A 19,717-nucleotide genomic window follows, 5' to 3' on the forward strand; every position below is an offset into this window, starting at 1 on the left:
GCTGAAATCCACTCATCCGACCAGGAAAGGTTTTCCAGTCTCTTCTGGTGATCGTGTGTAAATTGAAGCCTCAGTTTCCTGATGGCTTAGGAGGGACCCCCGATGTGGGCTTGTGCTACTGCAGTCCATCTGCTTCATACTTCGATATGTTGAAGTTCAATAATGCTGTTCTGTAGACCCCGTTAGGGACCAGTGGTTCCTAATGTTATATAATCTCAAACCAGTCTGCCCATTCACATTTATTATTTCACATAACTGATCACTGTTGTCTTTTTCAGATTTCCTCTCTAAGCCATAGAAAATCCCCCTGAATGCACGTTCATTACTGACATTTATATGAAATTTGGGAGAATTTAAGAGAAATTCTAATCAGAAAACTTAAATTGATCATACATAAAAAGTTGTTCATATATCTGCCTACTGATGTGATCTGGAGTCAGCCATTAACAAACTCCACTAAATTACACTCATGTGCCAGTTAGAACTAACGACAGACATCTTCTGGAGCTGGTTCTGATCAAAAAATGAAGAGTTAAGTGCCTGTTCCAGGTTGTGGGGTTGAATCCCTATCAGCAGGTGTCCTTGGGCAAGACACACCTGCGCTGCCTGCTGGTAGTGGTCGGAGGAACCGGTGGTACCTGTGTTCAGCACCCTCGCTTCTGTCAGTGTGCCCCAGGGCGGGCACGCACACACACTATTTAAAACTACTTGTCGGTGGACAGAAAACTTGTTTGGAAAAGCGAACACCTGTGTGCAGTAACCCTCAGCTGCTACCAGAAGTCTATCAGCAGGGGAGCAAGCCTGAAAAAACAGACCGGCTGCTTTAGACCACACTAGAAGAGCTGGAACACCTTTATGTTGTTGTGGCTCACCACCCTTCACAGTTGTGCTCCACGGTTCGTACAGGAAGAACTGAAGTGTTCCAGCCTGAATTAGCTCGACACTGCTGCTGCTTAAGCAATGACCACAAACTATTGGAAAGTACATCACTCCAATTTATTGCAAACCGGAAGACAAGCTTGTGTCATTTCATGGAAAATCCCCAAACTCTCCTTTGGCAAAAATCAAGAACTTTTGTTATTCCTGCAAATCAGCATCAGAGGTACGAAGGAAGATGAGCTGTAGGGATTCCACACAGCTGGAAATGAGACCTCTAGGGGCCTTTAGCTGAGGTTTGCTGATGGGGAAGAGTAATGGCACTTGGATTCTCTAAGAATCTCCTGGTGGCTTCAGTTCTTTTAATACTGGGCTGGATCATTTCAGAACAAATTCAAATATCTAATCATCTTTTTAATCCATATTTGTGATTGGCAGAGGTTTTAAAATTAGCAAGTCAACATTCAGGTGTGTTAATACTGGAAGACAGGGTTCAGGCTACGATTTTTAAACCCCTAACCGTTACCAGGCCGTAGACGAGGGTTGGGACTAAACGTGTGCGTTTGCCAGAATGAATCAAGTCAAACCCAAATAAGCTACATCTACATGCTCCGACTCACCACACCTGCAAACCACAAACATACAGATTCACCTTTTCCTCACTTTGTTCCATTTATTACAATCAATTCAATGTTTGCCATCACTTTTTCAATGTGTCAGCCATTCCTCTTCTCCATTTAAAACAAGTCATGTAAGTGACTAGTCGCTAGAACCTGACAAGTCCTGAAGGCAGGGCAGGGCGGGGAGGGGGGTGTCTGAAATTAAAAGGGCAGGTCATTGGTAGAAGGAAGCAAAAAGGAAAACGATAAGGAGGTTGTACCTCGCCCACAGATGCGGGTTTTCAACCATAAACTGAGATTTTTTAAATGTATTTATTTATTTATTTTTTGAGTTTGTAAATTTCTTCTCTCCTCGTTCGTCGTTTACTCAACATCCTCGGCATCGTCTCCATCCATTAGCAAGGCGGCGTACTTGCTGGCTGAGCTGAACTTCTGTTGATAGTTAACAAAAACAAATCACTGGAAGAAGACTCCACAGACTAACAGGAAAAGAAGTTAATCTGAGCCGTTTCTCCACTACAAACTCATAAGGATGCATACTTACAGGGGTGGGGGTGTCTTCGTGTTTCTTTGGCTCTGGAGGTGGTCTGGAGTCTTTTTTGTTGTCCTTTCTATAAAGTAAAACAAACCAGTAAACCCCAAAAAACATAAAAACAAAACAAATACCTTTTTATTTCCATCATGTACAAGTTGGCTCAAACTGTTAAATTCAGAGACCAGAGGGATAAAATACAGCTACACAGTAAGAGCATTACAGACGTCCCCCAGACTGTCCTTATAGTCCGGTATGAATGCAAGACGACACGTTTTACGTGGCTGACCTGTCTGCCTCCTTTCTTCGGTCTTTGCTGGGGACTTCACCTCGGCCTCGCCCAGCTCCGAGCCCCCCTCGTCCCCGCGGAATCCCCCGGTCCCGACGCACACCGTCAGCTTTGTTCTCATCTGAAGGAAGGAGTCAGAGAGTTGAGTGAAGGGAGGCTGGAGGCCTTCAGACACCGGTGGGGGTTAAACTGTGTGGAGCTTGAGACACATTCAAGTTTCAAAATGTGTTGATAAAATTCTCAATTCTAATCAGCTCTATTGTAAAATACGTAGCTTATGGATTTACCAATTTTAAGTTTGAAATCAAGATATTAGCTAGACTCGCTCCATCCCAATGCATTCTGCGTAATTTGACTAAATTGTTCCCCATCAGATAACAGTAATTAGATAATGTGGTCAGCATGAGACCAAAGAAACCATATTTGAATTAAAACATATGTAATAGAATGCAGTCCCTAGTCCCGCTGAGCTCCTGTTTTTAGGAAAAGCACTCATTTGGTGTGAAAACTTAATCTTTCCAGAATCCCTGAATATAATTTTTAATTAAACCCCCAAAACTGAGATCTTGCATTTGTGAATGCCGTTTAATGCACCACACACACACACACACACACACACACACACACACACACACACACACACACACACACACACACACACACACACACACACACACACACACACACACACACACACACACACACACACACACACACACACACACACACACACACACACAGCTGGATTCAGAATCCTTGCAGAGCCCGTTTGTGTTCAGAGACACCAGTAAGTATTCAGAAACGTCGGTCAGAGTGCAATGAGCATTCACAAACACAAACAGTAGTTTTTAACAGCTTTTATTAATCAGAATAGCAATATTAGAACATCGGCTTGCATGAAAGATGGGACCAACAGTGATCTGTCTTTACAGAAAATCAGAATACACTAGATGGAAGTGTGAACATGTGTTGAAGAGATTTTAAGTGACGTGGTGGCAGATCCGTTGGCTCGACTGGTCTATTGTTTTTATTACATGGTCTACCCGAACACTCGACTGTCCTCTTGTGTGTCTTGTTGGCTTGTGTAACAATAACTGTGGCATTTTATGTTGCAAAGAATGAAGTCAGAACAGAAGCAAATGACATGCACGATGTAGGCTTCGACAGTCTTTACACAACAGGACACAAAAGCAGCAAAAATGTTTACGGGAAGGGTTTAAAAAAAATTTAATTTCAGAGTCGGGAATGGATTTTACATTTCAAAAATTAAAAAGATCCCACTCTTCTCGAGTGTGATTAGAGCAACAATGCTTTCCTAAGAATAAAATGTTTTTTAAGTCCATAATTGTTTTTTTTTTGAATAAAACTGTTGATGTGACGACAGAATACAGTCCTAACACATGAATGAATGTGTTGTAATGTTCTGTTTTTCTTGCAGTCCACAGTAAGGTTGGTGTTCAGCGCTTACTGACAGGACTTACCCTTTCCAGATCCTCTTTCATCTGCAGAACTCGAGGAACTAAAAGACAAAAGTACAAAAACAAATGAAAACGTGCATTTTATAAAAACAGACTCTTTTCTGAGCATCGCATTCATAACGCTCAGCGACCATCCGCTCCATTCTCACCTAAACTTGGGGGGGGTCGAACCCCCTGGTGAGACTGGAGAGGCTGGCTGTCGCGGGTCGCCATCAACGGAGCCTGTGCTCACCGCACTTCTCTTGGCCCACACGTTCTCCTTAGGAGGAGGAGCAGGCATCACTTTCAGAGGCTCCTTTGAGGAGCTGGTGGAGGGGGGCAGCGGTGAGGAACCAGGAGAGGAACTCTCTTCTCTCCCAGAGAAAACTTCATTGTCCCCAGGGCGCTCGCTGTCTCGACACCTTGATCCTGGTGGATGAGACGGTTTGGATTCAGAAGAGGAAACCTCTAAAGTTAAGCTACAAGAGCTCTTTAATCAGCATTTAAAAGTGTGGTTCACTAATGTAGTCATTAGCAGTGGTCTGTAGTAGGACGCCTTGTAAGTCATACTCAGGAGGTGGGGTGGTGGTGGGGGGTATACACCGGTACACTAGGCTTGGGCAATATTACAGCAATAACGTATACAGCCGGTGTTTAAAAATACCAGTTCCATTACCATCATGACAAAGCAGTCCAGATAGGAGACACGATGAAAAAGACAGATAAATAAGTCCTTTAATGTTTAGAGGATGCATGGTTAAATTTTCAGTTTTTAGTTTCAAACATTTTGTTCAACTTTTGGAGACATTCCAGAAAGTTTATGAACATGTCATCCCGTCACAGCACCGAAGAGACACACCGAGCAAGAAAAAATGGCAGGTTGCACACCAACCGACTTGGTGTAAAAAAAAAAACTTCTGCTGTTTGTGAGCATTTCAAAGCAAACAAACACTGATGAGGTCATTTGTGCAAACAAAAGATGATTGCGAAAGGCGCATGCAACGTCTGCACAGGAGGGAGCCGGAGTTTAAAAAAGCAGCCGCCTGTTTGAATCCTGTTATTAAAAAAGGTGACAATTCACTTTTCTGGTGGAAATATGCTGCCAGTCTTTCCCAGATGTCACGGCTAGACCCAAAGCACCCGTGTGTCTGCGCTACACACTCATCTAAGTGGGTTTTTAGAACAAAGAAGTCGATCCACAACATCCTACGTTGAAGCTAGAAAAGGTAAACATGCTGGTTTTTTAGGCGTAAAATTATAAGCTGATTATATTAAGATGAAAATGTGACCCAAAGTAATACATGTGACAGGCCCATCTAGTGGACAACTTTTGTTTCTGCGCATACCTTTAGTTATCGTCCATTTATCGTTATCGAGGTGAAACCTTGAATATATCGTGATATTGATTTTAGGCCACATCACCCAGCCCAGGGGGTCGGCAACCCGCGGCTCTTCCATCCATCTGATGCGGCTCTCTGTGCTTGTAAAATAATGAATGGATATTTAAATGAAATGCTTTATATTTTACTGAATTAATTTTACATCTGTGTGCCAATTCTAAATGTAAAGATTGTCTGCGTAAACCTGAACAGTTCCAACCCGGTCTTACTGTGAGACCGGGTTGACGCGTCACGCTTGTGCGTAATCATATCGGCGCTTTCTGAGCTGAAGTGGACGTGAGATTCTGGGCTTCTCCTCAGATGGCTCCTGGATGTGTCGCCACATTGGAGACAGGAACAAGCACTATTCAGCCAAAGTTCCATTATCAGGGAACATTTTCTAAGTGACAAGTCTCGCTTCAGTGGGAGGAATCTTCCTGCAAGCGCTCTGGTTCTGCGAGGCGCTCCAAGCCCCTCTCCACATCTTCAGCTCGCTGTGCACCATACGTATGCGCTGACAGCGAGCTGCGCTGAGCAGTGTCCAGCTCAGATGTTCAGATGGGAATCTTTTCTTGAGTGATTTAGCTACATCTGCGATGTGCATAATGAATATAATGTCAGTTTGTCTGCATGCGTCGGGGTAATGCTTTCTATTCTTTCTCCGTCAAAATAAACGGTCAAATACGGGAACTGTCCGGTCAACACAAGCCCTGCTTTTAACTGTTCTGTTTTCTTGTGAAAATTGTTGCAAAGAGATATAATTTAACTTGATTAACACCAGAGCCAGGCACACTGCGCCGTTATCTCCGTCACTGCAAATGAGGGAAAAACAAACTGATCGGATCCTTTTCTGACCTTCCCCACCTACAAAGTTTAATTACAACAATCAAACGTGACAGATCCTGGATTTGTATTCTGAACAGTCTAAACATGTTTTAAAAAGAAACGTATGACAAAAGTGGCACCTGCTCAGTAAAACCACCAACAGGGTGAAAAATATCAAAATATTGTAGGCAGAGACGGGCTACAACTTCTGGATCCATTTTATATAAATCGTTTTATTGATTATCGTCTTATGAAAGATAACTGACGTACACGAGCGACCGGTACTGGCTACTGTCACCTGTTGTGATTGGTTAAAGCAGCTCTCTGCTGTCTGAGGGTAGGCCCCGCCCACAACGCCGCGGCTGCTGTGGCTCCCAGAGTTTTCTTTACTGTGGGAAACGGGTAATAATAGGGCTGGGGGTAAACGATTATTTTTAAAACGATTATTCTGACGATTATTTTATCGAATAGTCGACTATTCTAATGACTATTTAGAAAATTAATCTAAAGATTATTTTTCTATTGCACAATTAACAAAAACCAGAAAATCTCAAATAAATTCCTCAAAAAAATTGATAAATTCTTACTGTAAGAGAATAAACACTACAGGCCTTCCATTTTGTATAACACTGCGTTTATTGTGTTGGTTGGTTATGTTCTGGTGACATGTAGAACTTGGGAGTGCAGGCTGCTGCCTGAGAGGTGGTAGAAGATGGAGTGTCTCCATGCTGCTTTGTTTTGGTCACTTATGTGCGTGAGGCGAGTGGTCTTACGGGTTAAACCAAACTCAGGTGATATTTTAAACTAAACCGAAAACCCACAACACTCTAAATGTAATAAAAGGGAGATCTACACCACAAAAAAGATGAACTCTAAACCAAAACGTAACAGCTTATCCCAACGCAAGAAGCTGTTAGCGAAGATGCTAACAGTAGCTTTACCAACATTAAGTCCAAGTTACCAAGTTTAAATAAACCAAAAACACCCGGCAGCAAACAGACCAGCATGGAGGAGAGACTGCTACCACCAAAACAGCTCTCCTCATGTCTGAAAGAAGCTCCTTAATGAAGGGAGAAGCGCTCCCGGTGATTTTCTACATCTGCGGTAGACACGAAGCAGCGCATCTGACCCCGGAAGTTGTTGTCCGTTGCCGGGAGACGAAGGGGCAAAACAGGAAAATAATCTAGTAGTGGACGGACATTGTTCCGAGTCTTCGGTATTTGGCGGAGATGTTAGTGAAGGCGGAGAAGAGGGCGAACTAGAGGAAAAACAGGCAGATTCCTCCTCTATTTACAAACTCCTGGGGATGCAACAAGTGGGCGCGGTGCGTCGACTTCCGGATCTGACGTCGACAAATTTTTAGAATCGAGCCGTCGACTTCGTCGAGGCTTCGCTACAGCCCTAGGTAATAATGGCTCTTTAATGGGAACAGGTAGCCGACCCCTGACCCAGCTCTATGACATCTCGTCTACCACTGATTTACAACACTGATCTTTTTATCACAAGCCGGGAGGAAACAATGATTACTGCCTATTCTCAAATCTGCAAAGCTCACTGGAAGGACACAGACCGAGGACAATATTTTCCTGGTATAGGGTTTATTACTCAAGAAAGGGTAAAAAAAGTATCTGATTAGAAGGCTACTTGAGTACCGAGTGTCATCTGATCTAATATTTTTAGAATGATGACATCAAACAGACAAAAAATAAGAAGTTATGGGCAAATATTTATATTGTAAAGACTAAAGGGGAAAAATGTAAACAAATAAACAACATAATTACAAAATAACAAATTTTAGGCTAAATCTAGACACAAACTGAGGAAAATATTTTCCTGACATACAGGGTTTATTTAGTTGTCTGAAAATGTAACACGTTTAAAAAATACCGCGATAATACCGAAAACCGTGATAATTTTGGTCACAATAACCGGGAGGTTAAATTTTCACACCGTGACAACCCTATGGTGGAGTTGCTAATGCTAACAGTTAGCTTCTGCTAGCTAAGACGTTCTCTACCGTTTCCTGGACGCTAAAACAAGAACAGCCTTCCTTGTCGTGAGTCAAGATGGGTGAGTCCATGTGTGACGTAGATCTGTCAGGCTTTTCTAATCATCAGGAGATAGGTGTAGGAGACTATTTTCATGTTCAGCCTGCACGAAAAACTCAAGAGTGACCGATTATAATCAGGAATAATCATTTAAAAAAATGTTTTTTCAGTGAACCACACCTTTAAGGGAATGTTTATGTAAAACAGTAAAGAACATGTTTTTATTCTGAATGCAGGTTTGGTCAGAAACAAACCGAGCAGCATTTTACCTCTTCCTTGCTGTGAAGATTCACTTCCTGTGCGGGATCGTTCACCATAAGTTTCCTCATTACGCCAGCTAGGGTCCCTGAAAACAACAACCGTTTACTTCTCAAAACATTGGATATTGTTTTAGCTTCAAAGCAGAACTAAAGTTGGTACAACACTTTTATTAAATCAAAAAACTCGCTGGAAACCAGTACAAAACTGTCAATTATTTCACTGCACTTTTACTTGTAACGAAATAACTTGCTGTCGAGTGACAGATTGCTACATACTTGATGACAACCTGACATGTTTAATCACAAACTCCAGCAAAAATCCTAAGCAGATGTTTTAGAGACACATGTTTTGGCATAAAAAGCAGAAAAACAGTCATCTCTGACCTGTCCCTCATCTTTCTTTCAGGTCCTCTGGTTTTGTCCTCTTCTAGCTGCCTCTGCAGCCTTTCTTCTTCTTTCTTCAGCCTTTCCTCCACCTCTCTTTCCTTGGCCGCTGTGTCAACTGGTTTTGCTCCCCCAAATATGGAGGAGGCCCTGCTGCCGGAGCTGGGGGCGACGGCTGGAGATGTGCTCCCGCTGCTGCCGGTACCTTCCTCCTCCTTCGGTACGCTGCGGGGCTTCAAGTTCAGCTTGGGTCTTTGCTGAGGAGCTTGAGGGAAAATGTGGAGGTAACGAAACCAGATTAGAAGGACTGAACGCTGCAGAGACCCGGTCTGAAGAAACAATCATGTAGTCAGATTTAAAAAAACAAAACAAAAAAAAACTTACCTCTCTCCTCCCGTCGCTCATACCGGTCCTCCCGGTCCCCATAATGATCCCGCTCACCGTAACGATCGCTGCTCCCCCGACCATCCTCGTAATCTCGGCGGAAGCCGCTACCAAAGGCACGACGACTTCCTCCACCACGAGAGTCGTAGCCTGAAATGAAAAATTAGGGCCGATAAGAAACAGGGAAACCTGAAAACATCCTGCTGGAAAAAGAAAACCTGAGAAAAACAGGAAGTCAGGAGAAAACCAACACACGTCTAAACCAGCTCACCCCCTTGACTGAAGTCCCTGCGGTCCTTGTTGTCGTAGCGATCCCTACGGTCCCTGTCATCATAGCGCTCCCTGTCATCATAGCGATCCTTACGGTCCCTGTCGTCATAGCGATCCCGGTAGCGGTCTCTCCCACTGTCATAGCGATCATTATCTCGCCGCGGGCCATCTCTGTAACGATCGGACTCGTAGCGGTCCCGTGATTCTGCAAACAGCCGACAAGTATTCCATCAGATGAAAACTAGAGAGGATCTTAGATGAGTAAAACAGGATTTTCTCATCAGGTTCAAGCAGGAATATCTGAACGGAAACAAAGATCAAACAAAACCTCTGGACTTACTTTCTCCAAACGGATCATCTCTCCTTGGAGGTCCGTCATCAGCGTCTGCACTGGGTCGAGCCCTCCAGTCACTGTCCGTCTTGTCAGGACCCATGTCTGCCATGCGTCCACCCCTGTCCCTGCCTCCCATGGACCCACCGTCTCGTTCTATGATGGAAAGATGAAATGTGTTTTACTGTAACAGTGGCAGAGTTGTTAAGTGTGCACTCTGTAATCAGAAGGTTGCAGGTTCGAACACCGATCAGTCTGTTGCTGTCATTGTGTCCTTGGGCAAAACACTCGACTCGCGCTGCCTGCAGGTGGTGATCGGAGGGACTGGTGGCGCCAGTGCTCAGCAGCCTCGCCTTTGTCCCTGTGCCACAGGGCAGCTGTGGCTACAGTGTAGCTCATCACCACCAGTGTGTGAATGATTGTGTTGTAAAGCACCTTGGGGGGGGGGGGTTCTAGAATTCTAGAAGGCACTCAATCAAACACAGGCCATTTACCATTTTGCATTAGCAGCAACTTTTTTCATTGGCCATACCAATCTAGTTGGGTTGTAAACACTGCTCCTGCTAATAAAGTTGCAGACTTCAACGTAAGACTCCGACTGGGCTGCACACCAGAACCAGCATTACAGAAACCAGTAACACCAGTCTCACACAGTCTCATACAAGATTCTAAAACGTCCCAACTAAAGAAATAAAGTAAGACACCGACACGTGACGAATGTCACATTTTGGCTCCAGAAACTGGACAGTGGGACATTTCATGAAATCTTTTTTCTTGTATTTTTCATGTAATCTTTAATTTAAAAACCACATTTTTTTAGGCTAAAAGCAGCAGCCGACACGCACCTTTATCGTTAGATTGGCCTGCAATATCAACACGAATCCTTCGATTCCCCAGGTTCTGTTGACATAAAAAGAAGCTGGTGAACCCTGACTCGTTTATTTAAACAAAAGACTTCAAATATATGAAAATAAAATAAATTCCACAACATAATTTTAAGGCGAGGTATTAGTTATAAGGTTGAGTTAATGTCTGAGATTCACCTCTTCATTCAGGCTGAGGGCACTCAGAAGAGACTCCAGGTCATCAAACTCAGCGTAGCCGAATCCTTTCAGCCTCTCTGGGTTGTTGGGCTCTCGCGGCAGGCGCACTGCACTGATCTGCAGAGAAAGCAGAAGAAAAAAATACCTGAGCCACAGAAACTTGAAAACCTAGTAAACATGAATACAAATATATATATATATATATATATATATATATATATATATATATGTGTGTGTGTGTGTGTGTGTGTGTGTTATGGGATCCTGTCAAAACAGTAAACAGAAGTTTCACAACACATATCCTAAAATAAAAAATGATACCGTTGTAAGATCACGCCAAATTTAAATGCCTGCACGCATTTCACGACCTTGAAAAAGCTTTTATAAACGTAAACAACCACTAGATCACAACCCATGTGTCGATGTGTTTTACACCCCGCTGAAGTAGAGGAACACCTACTGCCAAGCCGCGGAAGAAATCTTTAATGGATTCTTCGGTGACTTCGTAAGGCAGGTTGCCCAGGAAGGCCGTGTAAGGCGGACTGCGGGGCAGTTTGGACCGGTCGATGTTTGGCTCACGAGCAGAGCGCGGGGCCGTGGGCAGGGTGGAGCGGTCGATGGGCGGGGCCCTGTACATATCCTCCTCCGTGTGCCACGATGTCGAGACTGAAGAGACAAGAAGCAGAAGCTCTTTAGAGAAAAGACATCAGGTTTTCATTAAGACCGACTCATCAGAAAGACTTGAAAGCATCTAAATAGGAAAAATTTGGGGATTTCAAAGTGTTCAAAATAATTTAATAAAAAAATATAAATGAATTAAACTTAGATTTTCTAAAAGGTTAGAGTGACGATTAAGGGAGAAACTTTTTCATTTGAAGCTCTTTACATTTTGCTCAGCTGAGTGTTAAAAATCAAAAGTGTCGGCTCAGGTCTTCAAATATTCAAAGTAAATTACAAAATTGTACAACATACAGATAATTAAGAACCAGTAATAAATACAATGTAAAGACACAAATCAGATACATATATTATCTGTCAAATATAACAGAGGTGTAAATAATACTTTGTTATTGCTGATTTGAAGTGACACACTTCGTGTGTCAGACAAAAGAAAAGCAGCTGCTGCAGTTCTTTTATTTTTCCACTTATTGTTAAACTAGAAGCAGCAGCAAAAAAACAACTGCCACAAAACGGAGAACAACACAACATTACAATGTTAATGGTCACTGCAACAATCACAACTCACAGATATTGTCACCATCTTTCCTAGTAAATATAATTATTATTATAATAGAGCCCCCCTCCCAAAAACCTACACATTCACTTTAATGAATCCAAATTATAATTTCATTTTCTGGTTAAATTTTAAATGTGTGACAGAAATAAATCCAGTAAACTATTTTTATGTTCCTGTTCTGGACCATTCTGAGAGGTTTCAATTCTTCCATGTAGAAGAATAGTAAACAAAATTGGGTTATTTTTTATTAGGCTAATTTATATTTGTGTTACAAAGATTACATCCTGCATGCTATTACAATGTCATGTTTAGTAAGACATTAATATCTGGACAATAGTTTCTTTAATTGTAGTAAATTGGGTCAAATATATTGAAAATAGTCATTTTTAGATGGATCTGTGAAGTTTGCATAAACCAAGTAGAATGATAATATGCAAATAATTGGCTCAATGTTGAAATGGACCTCCACACTGGCATGCAATCCTTTTAGTATCAGTGTCTTGTTATAAAATTTGATTTATTGCAAAAATAAAGAGATAAAAATGATTAAAACTATCTTTCCTTATGGTCAAAGCTGCAGAGCCACACGACCCCAGAGCTGCAGATCTGCTTTAGATCCAAAACATCTGAGAGAACGAATGTTGTCAGATTTAAACCTAAGCCGTACTTTAGTTTACAAAACGCAGCAAAGTGATCGTTATCTTCTTGATCAAGTCTTTTTGATGCCATTATTGACACTGAACACTGCACAAACGAACATTTGAAAGGTCACAGCTGAATAAACATCAACCTCACAGAAACGCTGAAAGTGAGATCAGCATTATAAAAGCTAGACCAACTAGTTCCTACAGTTAATGAAACTAAAGAGGTTTCCCCTAAACTCAAAACCTCACCAGCCACTCGTGTGTTTGACCACACATGCTGACTGATTCACCACAGTGCTAAATGTGTTTAGCTCTCAAACACACATTCAAATTATAATTACAAACAATATTTCACTACAACAGTTCCAACGCCTTGAACTCTAACGGTTAACCCATACACACATGGGCACGCACACACATGATGGAGATTTTGCTTTTGCATCAACATTCTGCAGAGTGGATACAAAAACAACTCGTCATGCAGAACCAAGGCATACACACACAAAAGAATCCATTCCTACACGTCTGGCACAGCTGTATTCCATGTTTTCTTTTGTCTGTTCTGAACAGGAAGTGAACTTTGGCGGGCTAAAACTGTAAATGAATCATTTAAATATAAACTTTATTGGGTTTATTGTTTTCTCATTCAGAGCGTTTGAATGGTCGTCAGCTAAATGAACCAGGCTACAATCAATGACTCAATTTGAAATTCACTTTGCATTTGTTTAAACTTTATTCACATACAGTTAAAATGTATTTCAGAGTTCTGCCTCAGATAGACAGATTTCTGTGTTGGTCTCACCATCTCCATCCAAGTCGTCCGTCTCATCAGCCCAGCTGGTAGACTTAGACGGGTAGCTTGGGGCTACATTAGGATTGCCGCCGCTGCCGGCACCGTCTTCGGCCAGAAAGTCATTGAGAGTTAGGGTCTTCCCCTTCTTATTCTTCTTCTTAGCTGGATGAAAGACGCAGAACACAGTTGGCTTTGTTACAACACTAAACACATGAATAAGTGCGTTAAAACAGCAGAAAACGTGAAAGGTAGAGCTGCACAATATATCTTAAATGTATCGTCATCACAATATAAGCATGCACAATACGCATATCGTAAACAGAAAAAATAAATCGCAATGAATGGTCAGCTCAAATGTTTGCTACACATCAAGTATTTTGTCAAACGGAAGCAAGAAGTTAGTGACTAATAAAATAAAGCTCTTCAGCCAGTTGGCCAATCGGGTGGGTTCTCATAAGTTAGATGCCTGCCGCCATCTATCTTATGACATCACTTAATTTGGATGGTTAGCAAACACCGGGAGTTAGCTTCATTCTGCTCTTTCTGCTTTTCCCGGGATCCACTGATCGCCTTTTCTTGTTCAGTTTCTTTTCCCCTTTCCTCACATCTCTTGATCTAAACTTTTGCCTCACCCATTTTTTAATTTAAAAAAAAATATATATTTTTTTTACATCTTTGATTGTTTTTGTTCCTGAGTTGTTTTTATTTACTGCAAGTCATATTGTCATTGCAATATTGATCACTGTTGTCGCAGGTTTTCCTAATATTGTGCAGCCCTAATGAAAGGTTTATGGGTACACATTTAAACGTCTATTTTACGTTTCAATCTGTCTTTATTGTAAACATACGGACAACACAGTTACACCCCTGTAAGGGGTTCATAACTTTGCCCGCCTGTGCTCGCCAGTGTCATTGTAGCCAAGCTGTGACATGCTGTCCAGCTTCAGCAGATAAGAGAGGCTAAAGCGCATGAGTGATAAAAGCACACACTTATATCCAACGGTCACTGGGCTGCCAGTTAGAAGAAAGCTGTGAGGCCTTTTTAAAATAGTCAAACTTCTTAAAGAGCCTAAATAAATAATAATATATTCCAAATTTCTGAAACCTCTCACTTGGTTTAAAGACAGCAGGAGCTCATGTCTTTACGACTAGATAAAGAAATTAATTAAGCAATAAAATAAAGAATTAATAATCATAACCAACTGGAAGGAAATCATTTGTCTACATTCACAAGGCGGTGACGTTTCTTTCCCACAACGAAACATTCCAGATTGTGTGCAGCCAGCAACAGCTGCCCAGGGGGCTTCACTCTGCTCTGGAAACAGGTTAGATTTGTTTTAATCCCAACTGTCAGTGAACTACTCATACATGAAATTACATTATCACTAGGGCTGTACAATATATCGTAAATATATCGTTATCGTGATATCAGCATACACAATATGCATATAGCAAAGAACAGATAAATATTGCATTGAATGTTCAGCTCAAATGTTTGCTACACATAATGCATTCTGTCAATCAAATGAAAGCATTATGTTTTTTAACAAATCAAATAGAGCTCTTCACCCATTTGGCCAATTGGGTGGGTTCTCATAGGTCAGATGCCCGCCCCCGAGGCGGGCGGCACTTCATTTTGATGGTTAGCATACACCTGAGTTAGCTTTGGTCTGTTCTTTTCGCTGATTCTGCTTTTCCCGGGAGCCACTGATTGCCTTTTCTTGTTCATTCCCTTTTTCCCTTCCTTCACATCTTTAGCTTTTCTCATTTTTATAAATTTTTTATTTCTTTGTTTTTGATTAATTTTGTTCCTGAGTTAAGTTTTTATTTATCGTAAGTAATATCGTCATCGCAATATTAATCATTATTATCGAATATCGCAGGTTTTCCTAATATCGTGCAGCCCTAATAATCACACATGGTAACAGTGAAGGTAAGTTTCACACTCTAAAATATTTGCAAAAAAGTGATGATAAAAAAAGCATATGCCCACTTTAACGGCTGGTACTCTTGTAATAACCCACCATGCAGCCTGCTCTTTGATCTGCACTAATCTGATTCTACGGAGCTGGATTAGGACTAATTTTCCCTTTCTGTAAAAGCTAAAATATCAAAATGCACTTAAATTTGTTTTGGATCAGTTATCCTACAAGGAGCCTAAATCACACCCATCTACTTCCGGACCATGGGTCCCCGGAAGAACGAAAAAATGAATGCAAGTCAATGAAGCTAAAAGACTATTTTCTAATTCCGCTTGTTTTGTGCCATGGATTTCACATATGATGTCTGTGAATTTTAAAGACACATTTTGATAACAATGACACGCTTATTTTCGAACAGGGGGAAACACTGTTTTAGATTTTGTGTGAAAATAAGTCCAGGACTATAAATGCGCTTCACGAAAGTGACATCAAACCAGACATGGAGAAAACTGAGGGAAAAGAGCATTAATACAGCAAACTTCCCACAGGAGGAAAGAACAACCACAAATCTGGTCATTTGGTAAGTAGCAGCTACTTTGGGGAGAGGAGATTCACATATGCGACGTGCCGATTTCTCGTTTATAGTCATGCTAATTACAAACGTTTACAAGCTAATAAATCTCAAAGTATGTGACTGGTGTAGTCATAACACCCATCATTACTTTTTATTTAAATTGCAGTACAACATGTGTGATCCAGGGACTACGGCAGACTTGGGCTCCCTATATCGAGCATTGGAAGTTAAATCAGAAATTACCTACTTATTAACTCAGATACGTTTTTATTTAATTTTTTGTGGAAAGTGTGTGTCTATTAACATAATTCCCTAGCACAGCAAAAAAAAAGATTAAATAAATTAAAAAAAAAAACATACTACACTCCTGGTTTGTTAACTCACCACTGCTAAGTACTAGTTCAAGCTAGCAATAACAGACATGTGGACCAGGATCATAATTTTCAAACTTAATCAGAAAAGATAAATTGCATTATGTTAACCATTGTTCAGTAGCAGGTCAGAAGAGCACGAGTCAAATATCAGATCTAAAAAACACCCAAATAGTGCATCTGTATTCATATGGGAAAACTGTGGTTATGTTGACTAGTTTCTGAAACGTAAACGTTTTCAGACATGTTTTCTATTTCTAGCCGATTTTGGTTTTTTCAAATAATACATCTAGACAGACTTCTAAAATATAGTTGACACCTCTGTTCCTAATGAGTTTATTGCCTTAAAATATCACAGGAGTCAACCTGGTCGGTCACATGATCAACGCCTGTCAATGAACCCTGTAGAGGTGTAGTAACCTGTATGCCTGTGAGGTTTCTCAGCCTTAAAAATGTCATAATGTCCATTTTAATGATATCTTGTTAGTCTGAGAAAACACTTTTCAGTATATTTTAAAATTTTCACTAAAGAGTAAACACGAATGCTTTTCCGTTATGTTATTTTTTCCACATTCATCGAGATCTGCGAAACATAAAAAGCAAGAGCACTTCTCCGGACTCTTTAAGGCTGCGTTTGAAGCCTGAGGGCTCGCAGTTAGCAGGCTTGATGATCGCTTTTGTCTCAATGTCTTTGCTGGCTTAGTCAGCGGAGGACTGCTGACGGGGGAAGTCTCTGCTCTTTAGCTGGCTACGTTTAGGGCCTAGCGCACGTCGCAGCGTCAGGATCCAAGTGCGCCATCAACGCTGCAATACTTAGCCGGCCGGAAAAGCCAGCTCAAAGTTGGGAAGCTGACAGCGAAGAGTTTAGGATGCGACCCCACAGGCCCAGCTGCCCCGCTTAATCAAACGCAGACACCGGAGAGCATCTCCGCACACGTGGGGACTCTTCAGGCGGCTCCGGATCCCTCTCGGCCCAACCCCTCCTCCACAAATCGCGCTTGCGCCCGATGCCTGTTTGCCCTGAGCGCCACGGCGTAGCTCCACCGCTGACTTAAAATGTGCCAGCAGCCATTCACGCAGTTGGGAACATTGAGCCGCAGGTCGACCAGCACCTCGTACACCTTTTACCAAAATAAGCAGGGAAGCAGACGCACCACACACCGACATAACGTTAGTTCCATAAGCAAGTTAGTTTGATTAGGTTAGCTTAAAAACGCTCGTTGCTTCGTTCATTCCGCCTTCCACCACCAGCTTCGCCGTTTTAGCGGGCAAAAACAATCAATAAATGACGAACAGGCGCGAGACAACGACACAGACTCGAAAGGGGGCGAACCGGTATTCCTCACATTTATTATTCTAAGCTGTCCGAAACCATAAACGAGAGAAATTCCCAATAATCGACTCAGATCGATCACTCTACATAAACCTCACCTGACGCCGCCATGTTGGAGAACGAGTTCGTTGAGGTTCCCGGATGAAGGCGTCAGAGGTTTTATGATCGGGAGCGCGCAATGGCCGTTCACGTGCCTGCGCGCGCCTCCACCCTTGTTTACTTCCTGACCTGACCCACATCTGCAAACAAATTTTTAACCCTCTTGTAGATAATTTAATAATATGGCAGAATGCCTTGCTTTATTACTAGCTATCCTCTTGACAAACTCCCAGTTTGTATATACACATATTATTTGCCCTTCATGTTATCTTACTGATATCTCCTATTCTTTCATTTTCTGTTCATACTTCATTGTTTTTCATTTCTGAATTGATAAACCCAGGATTGCCAGAACATGGACTTTTGAGCTCCTTTATAACATGTTATTTTCTCACATGTTTTGAAATGAAGTTGTATCTAAATATGTTCAATAAAGTTATTACAATAAATAAATAAAATACCCACATCTGCTGATGCTTCCTGGTGTTTCTGCCACCAGCCACGATGTGTTTCACTTTTATAAAAACGATCAGAGAGTTTTACCAAAGTGTTGCTAAGTGTTTAATCACAAGCCCAGAAATAACAGTTTTACAGCAATAAGTAAAAACGTTATCATAATGTTCACTTTGGGGATTTTATTCAAAAAATAAATGTATGATTGTAGTCATATTGCAGTCCATGGACGTAGTTTTGACTTTAGAAGTGTGTGTGTGGGGGGGGGGGGGGGGGGCACAACTGGCATGAGTTCTGGTGGGGTCTTTACAGTAAGTATGCAAAAAATATATATAAAAAACTACAACCTAGAGGCTCCTTTATGCAGAGATGCAGAACTGTCAAGTACACAGGTGGCAGGAACGGCCAATCACTCGTTAGCAAGTATCAGTAGAGCCAATAGATGTGCTTGTGGACAGTTCTAATGGGAAGGGGCTTCAACACAAGCGGCTGTTTTCCGCTCGGACTTAGAGCTCAACTAGTGTCTATTTAATATGGTGTAATATTGTTTATTGGACGGTAAAACGTGCAGGGGACAAAAACTTGCTTTGGAAAAAGTGAGGGAGACATGTCCTCTTTGGCCCCCCCAATAAAACTTCGCCCATGTAGTCTCAAAACCTTACCTGATATAAGAAATAATGCAACATTAATGTCCTCCATACCTTATTTAAACTGACCTATTAGAGTGAAGTATAATCATCATTTAACAAGCAAAATACGATAAATTACATTGCAAATTAAACAGAATTAAATCATTTTCTGAGAATATATGCAATATTAATTCCAGCTGTTATGAATGAGGTAACAGCAAGGACTCATTTTGGGCTGTGGGTTTTATTGTGAAATTAAAAAAAAAAGTTCAGCATTATTTATGCTGTTGTGTTTTCTAATATCTTAATATATAAAAAAGTTTTCTGATGGGGCTGCATCCCATTTGTCTGTGATGGAAATCACAAAATTGCTCAGAAAATGTTTAAAATATTAAAATGACAATGAAAGGTATTTCCCCCCATTTAACCAAAACTGAAATATCTATAAATACCTGCTAAATTAGCAGGACCAAAACCCAGCAGATGGACTAGGTGAAAGCTGAAGATTTGTCAGTCATCATCACAGAGTTCAAAGTCAACACCTGATGGTGAGAGGGGATCAGTAATCCATATTAAAGCAGCATCTGCGGCTGACACCTGTTATTCAGGGAGGTTTTTGAGCATTTCAGCATGGATCATAGAAGGAGGAGTCCAGATGCTGCACATCCTCTCATCCTCCCTACGATTGTTTTGGGGTTTAAGGCAACACTCTGAATCTGAAAAACTGAAAATTCTGCCACAACAAGACATACAGACATACAAGACATAGTGAATTACTAAGGATCAGAAAAAACAGATTTTGCATCTTTTATCAGTGACTTGAGATCATTTGAAAGTGAACCTGAAAGGTTTAGTTGTGTTCAGACTAAAAATGCACGCATGTCTCAGAATCTGTCAAGACAGCAAGGCTCTTGGCTGATTTATGCTGCCTCCTGCTGGCCAAACGCTAATAGATGCACATCAA

At 41.5% G+C, this 19,717-nt stretch overlaps 1 protein-coding gene across 1 annotated transcript; it reads right to left on the reverse strand.

Moving 5' to 3' along the window:
• Window positions 1-1,789: 1,789 nt before the first annotated feature.
• On the reverse strand, window positions 1,790-17,758 carry LOC107385914 (eukaryotic translation initiation factor 4B). Its single transcript, XM_054750727.2, has 15 exons — window positions 17,671-17,758; window positions 13,382-13,534; window positions 11,159-11,364; window positions 10,699-10,815; window positions 10,501-10,555; window positions 9,665-9,811; window positions 9,326-9,529; window positions 9,055-9,204; window positions 8,671-8,935; window positions 8,296-8,372; window positions 3,945-4,203; window positions 3,799-3,836; window positions 2,318-2,438; window positions 2,041-2,107; window positions 1,790-1,928 (listed from the first exon to the last, which is right to left on the reverse strand). Exons 1-15 carry the CDS (start codon window positions 17,681-17,683, stop codon window positions 1,860-1,862), a joined length of 1,941 nt encoding a protein of 646 aa, XP_054606702.2. The 5' UTR covers window positions 17,684-17,758; the 3' UTR covers window positions 1,790-1,859.
• Window positions 17,759-19,717: the final 1,959 nt, after the last annotated feature.

Source organism: Nothobranchius furzeri, chromosome 3 (genome assembly GCF_043380555.1).
Source record: "Nothobranchius furzeri strain GRZ-AD chromosome 3, NfurGRZ-RIMD1, whole genome shotgun sequence".
Classification (NCBI taxonomy): domain Eukaryota; kingdom Metazoa; phylum Chordata; class Actinopteri; order Cyprinodontiformes; family Nothobranchiidae; genus Nothobranchius; species Nothobranchius furzeri.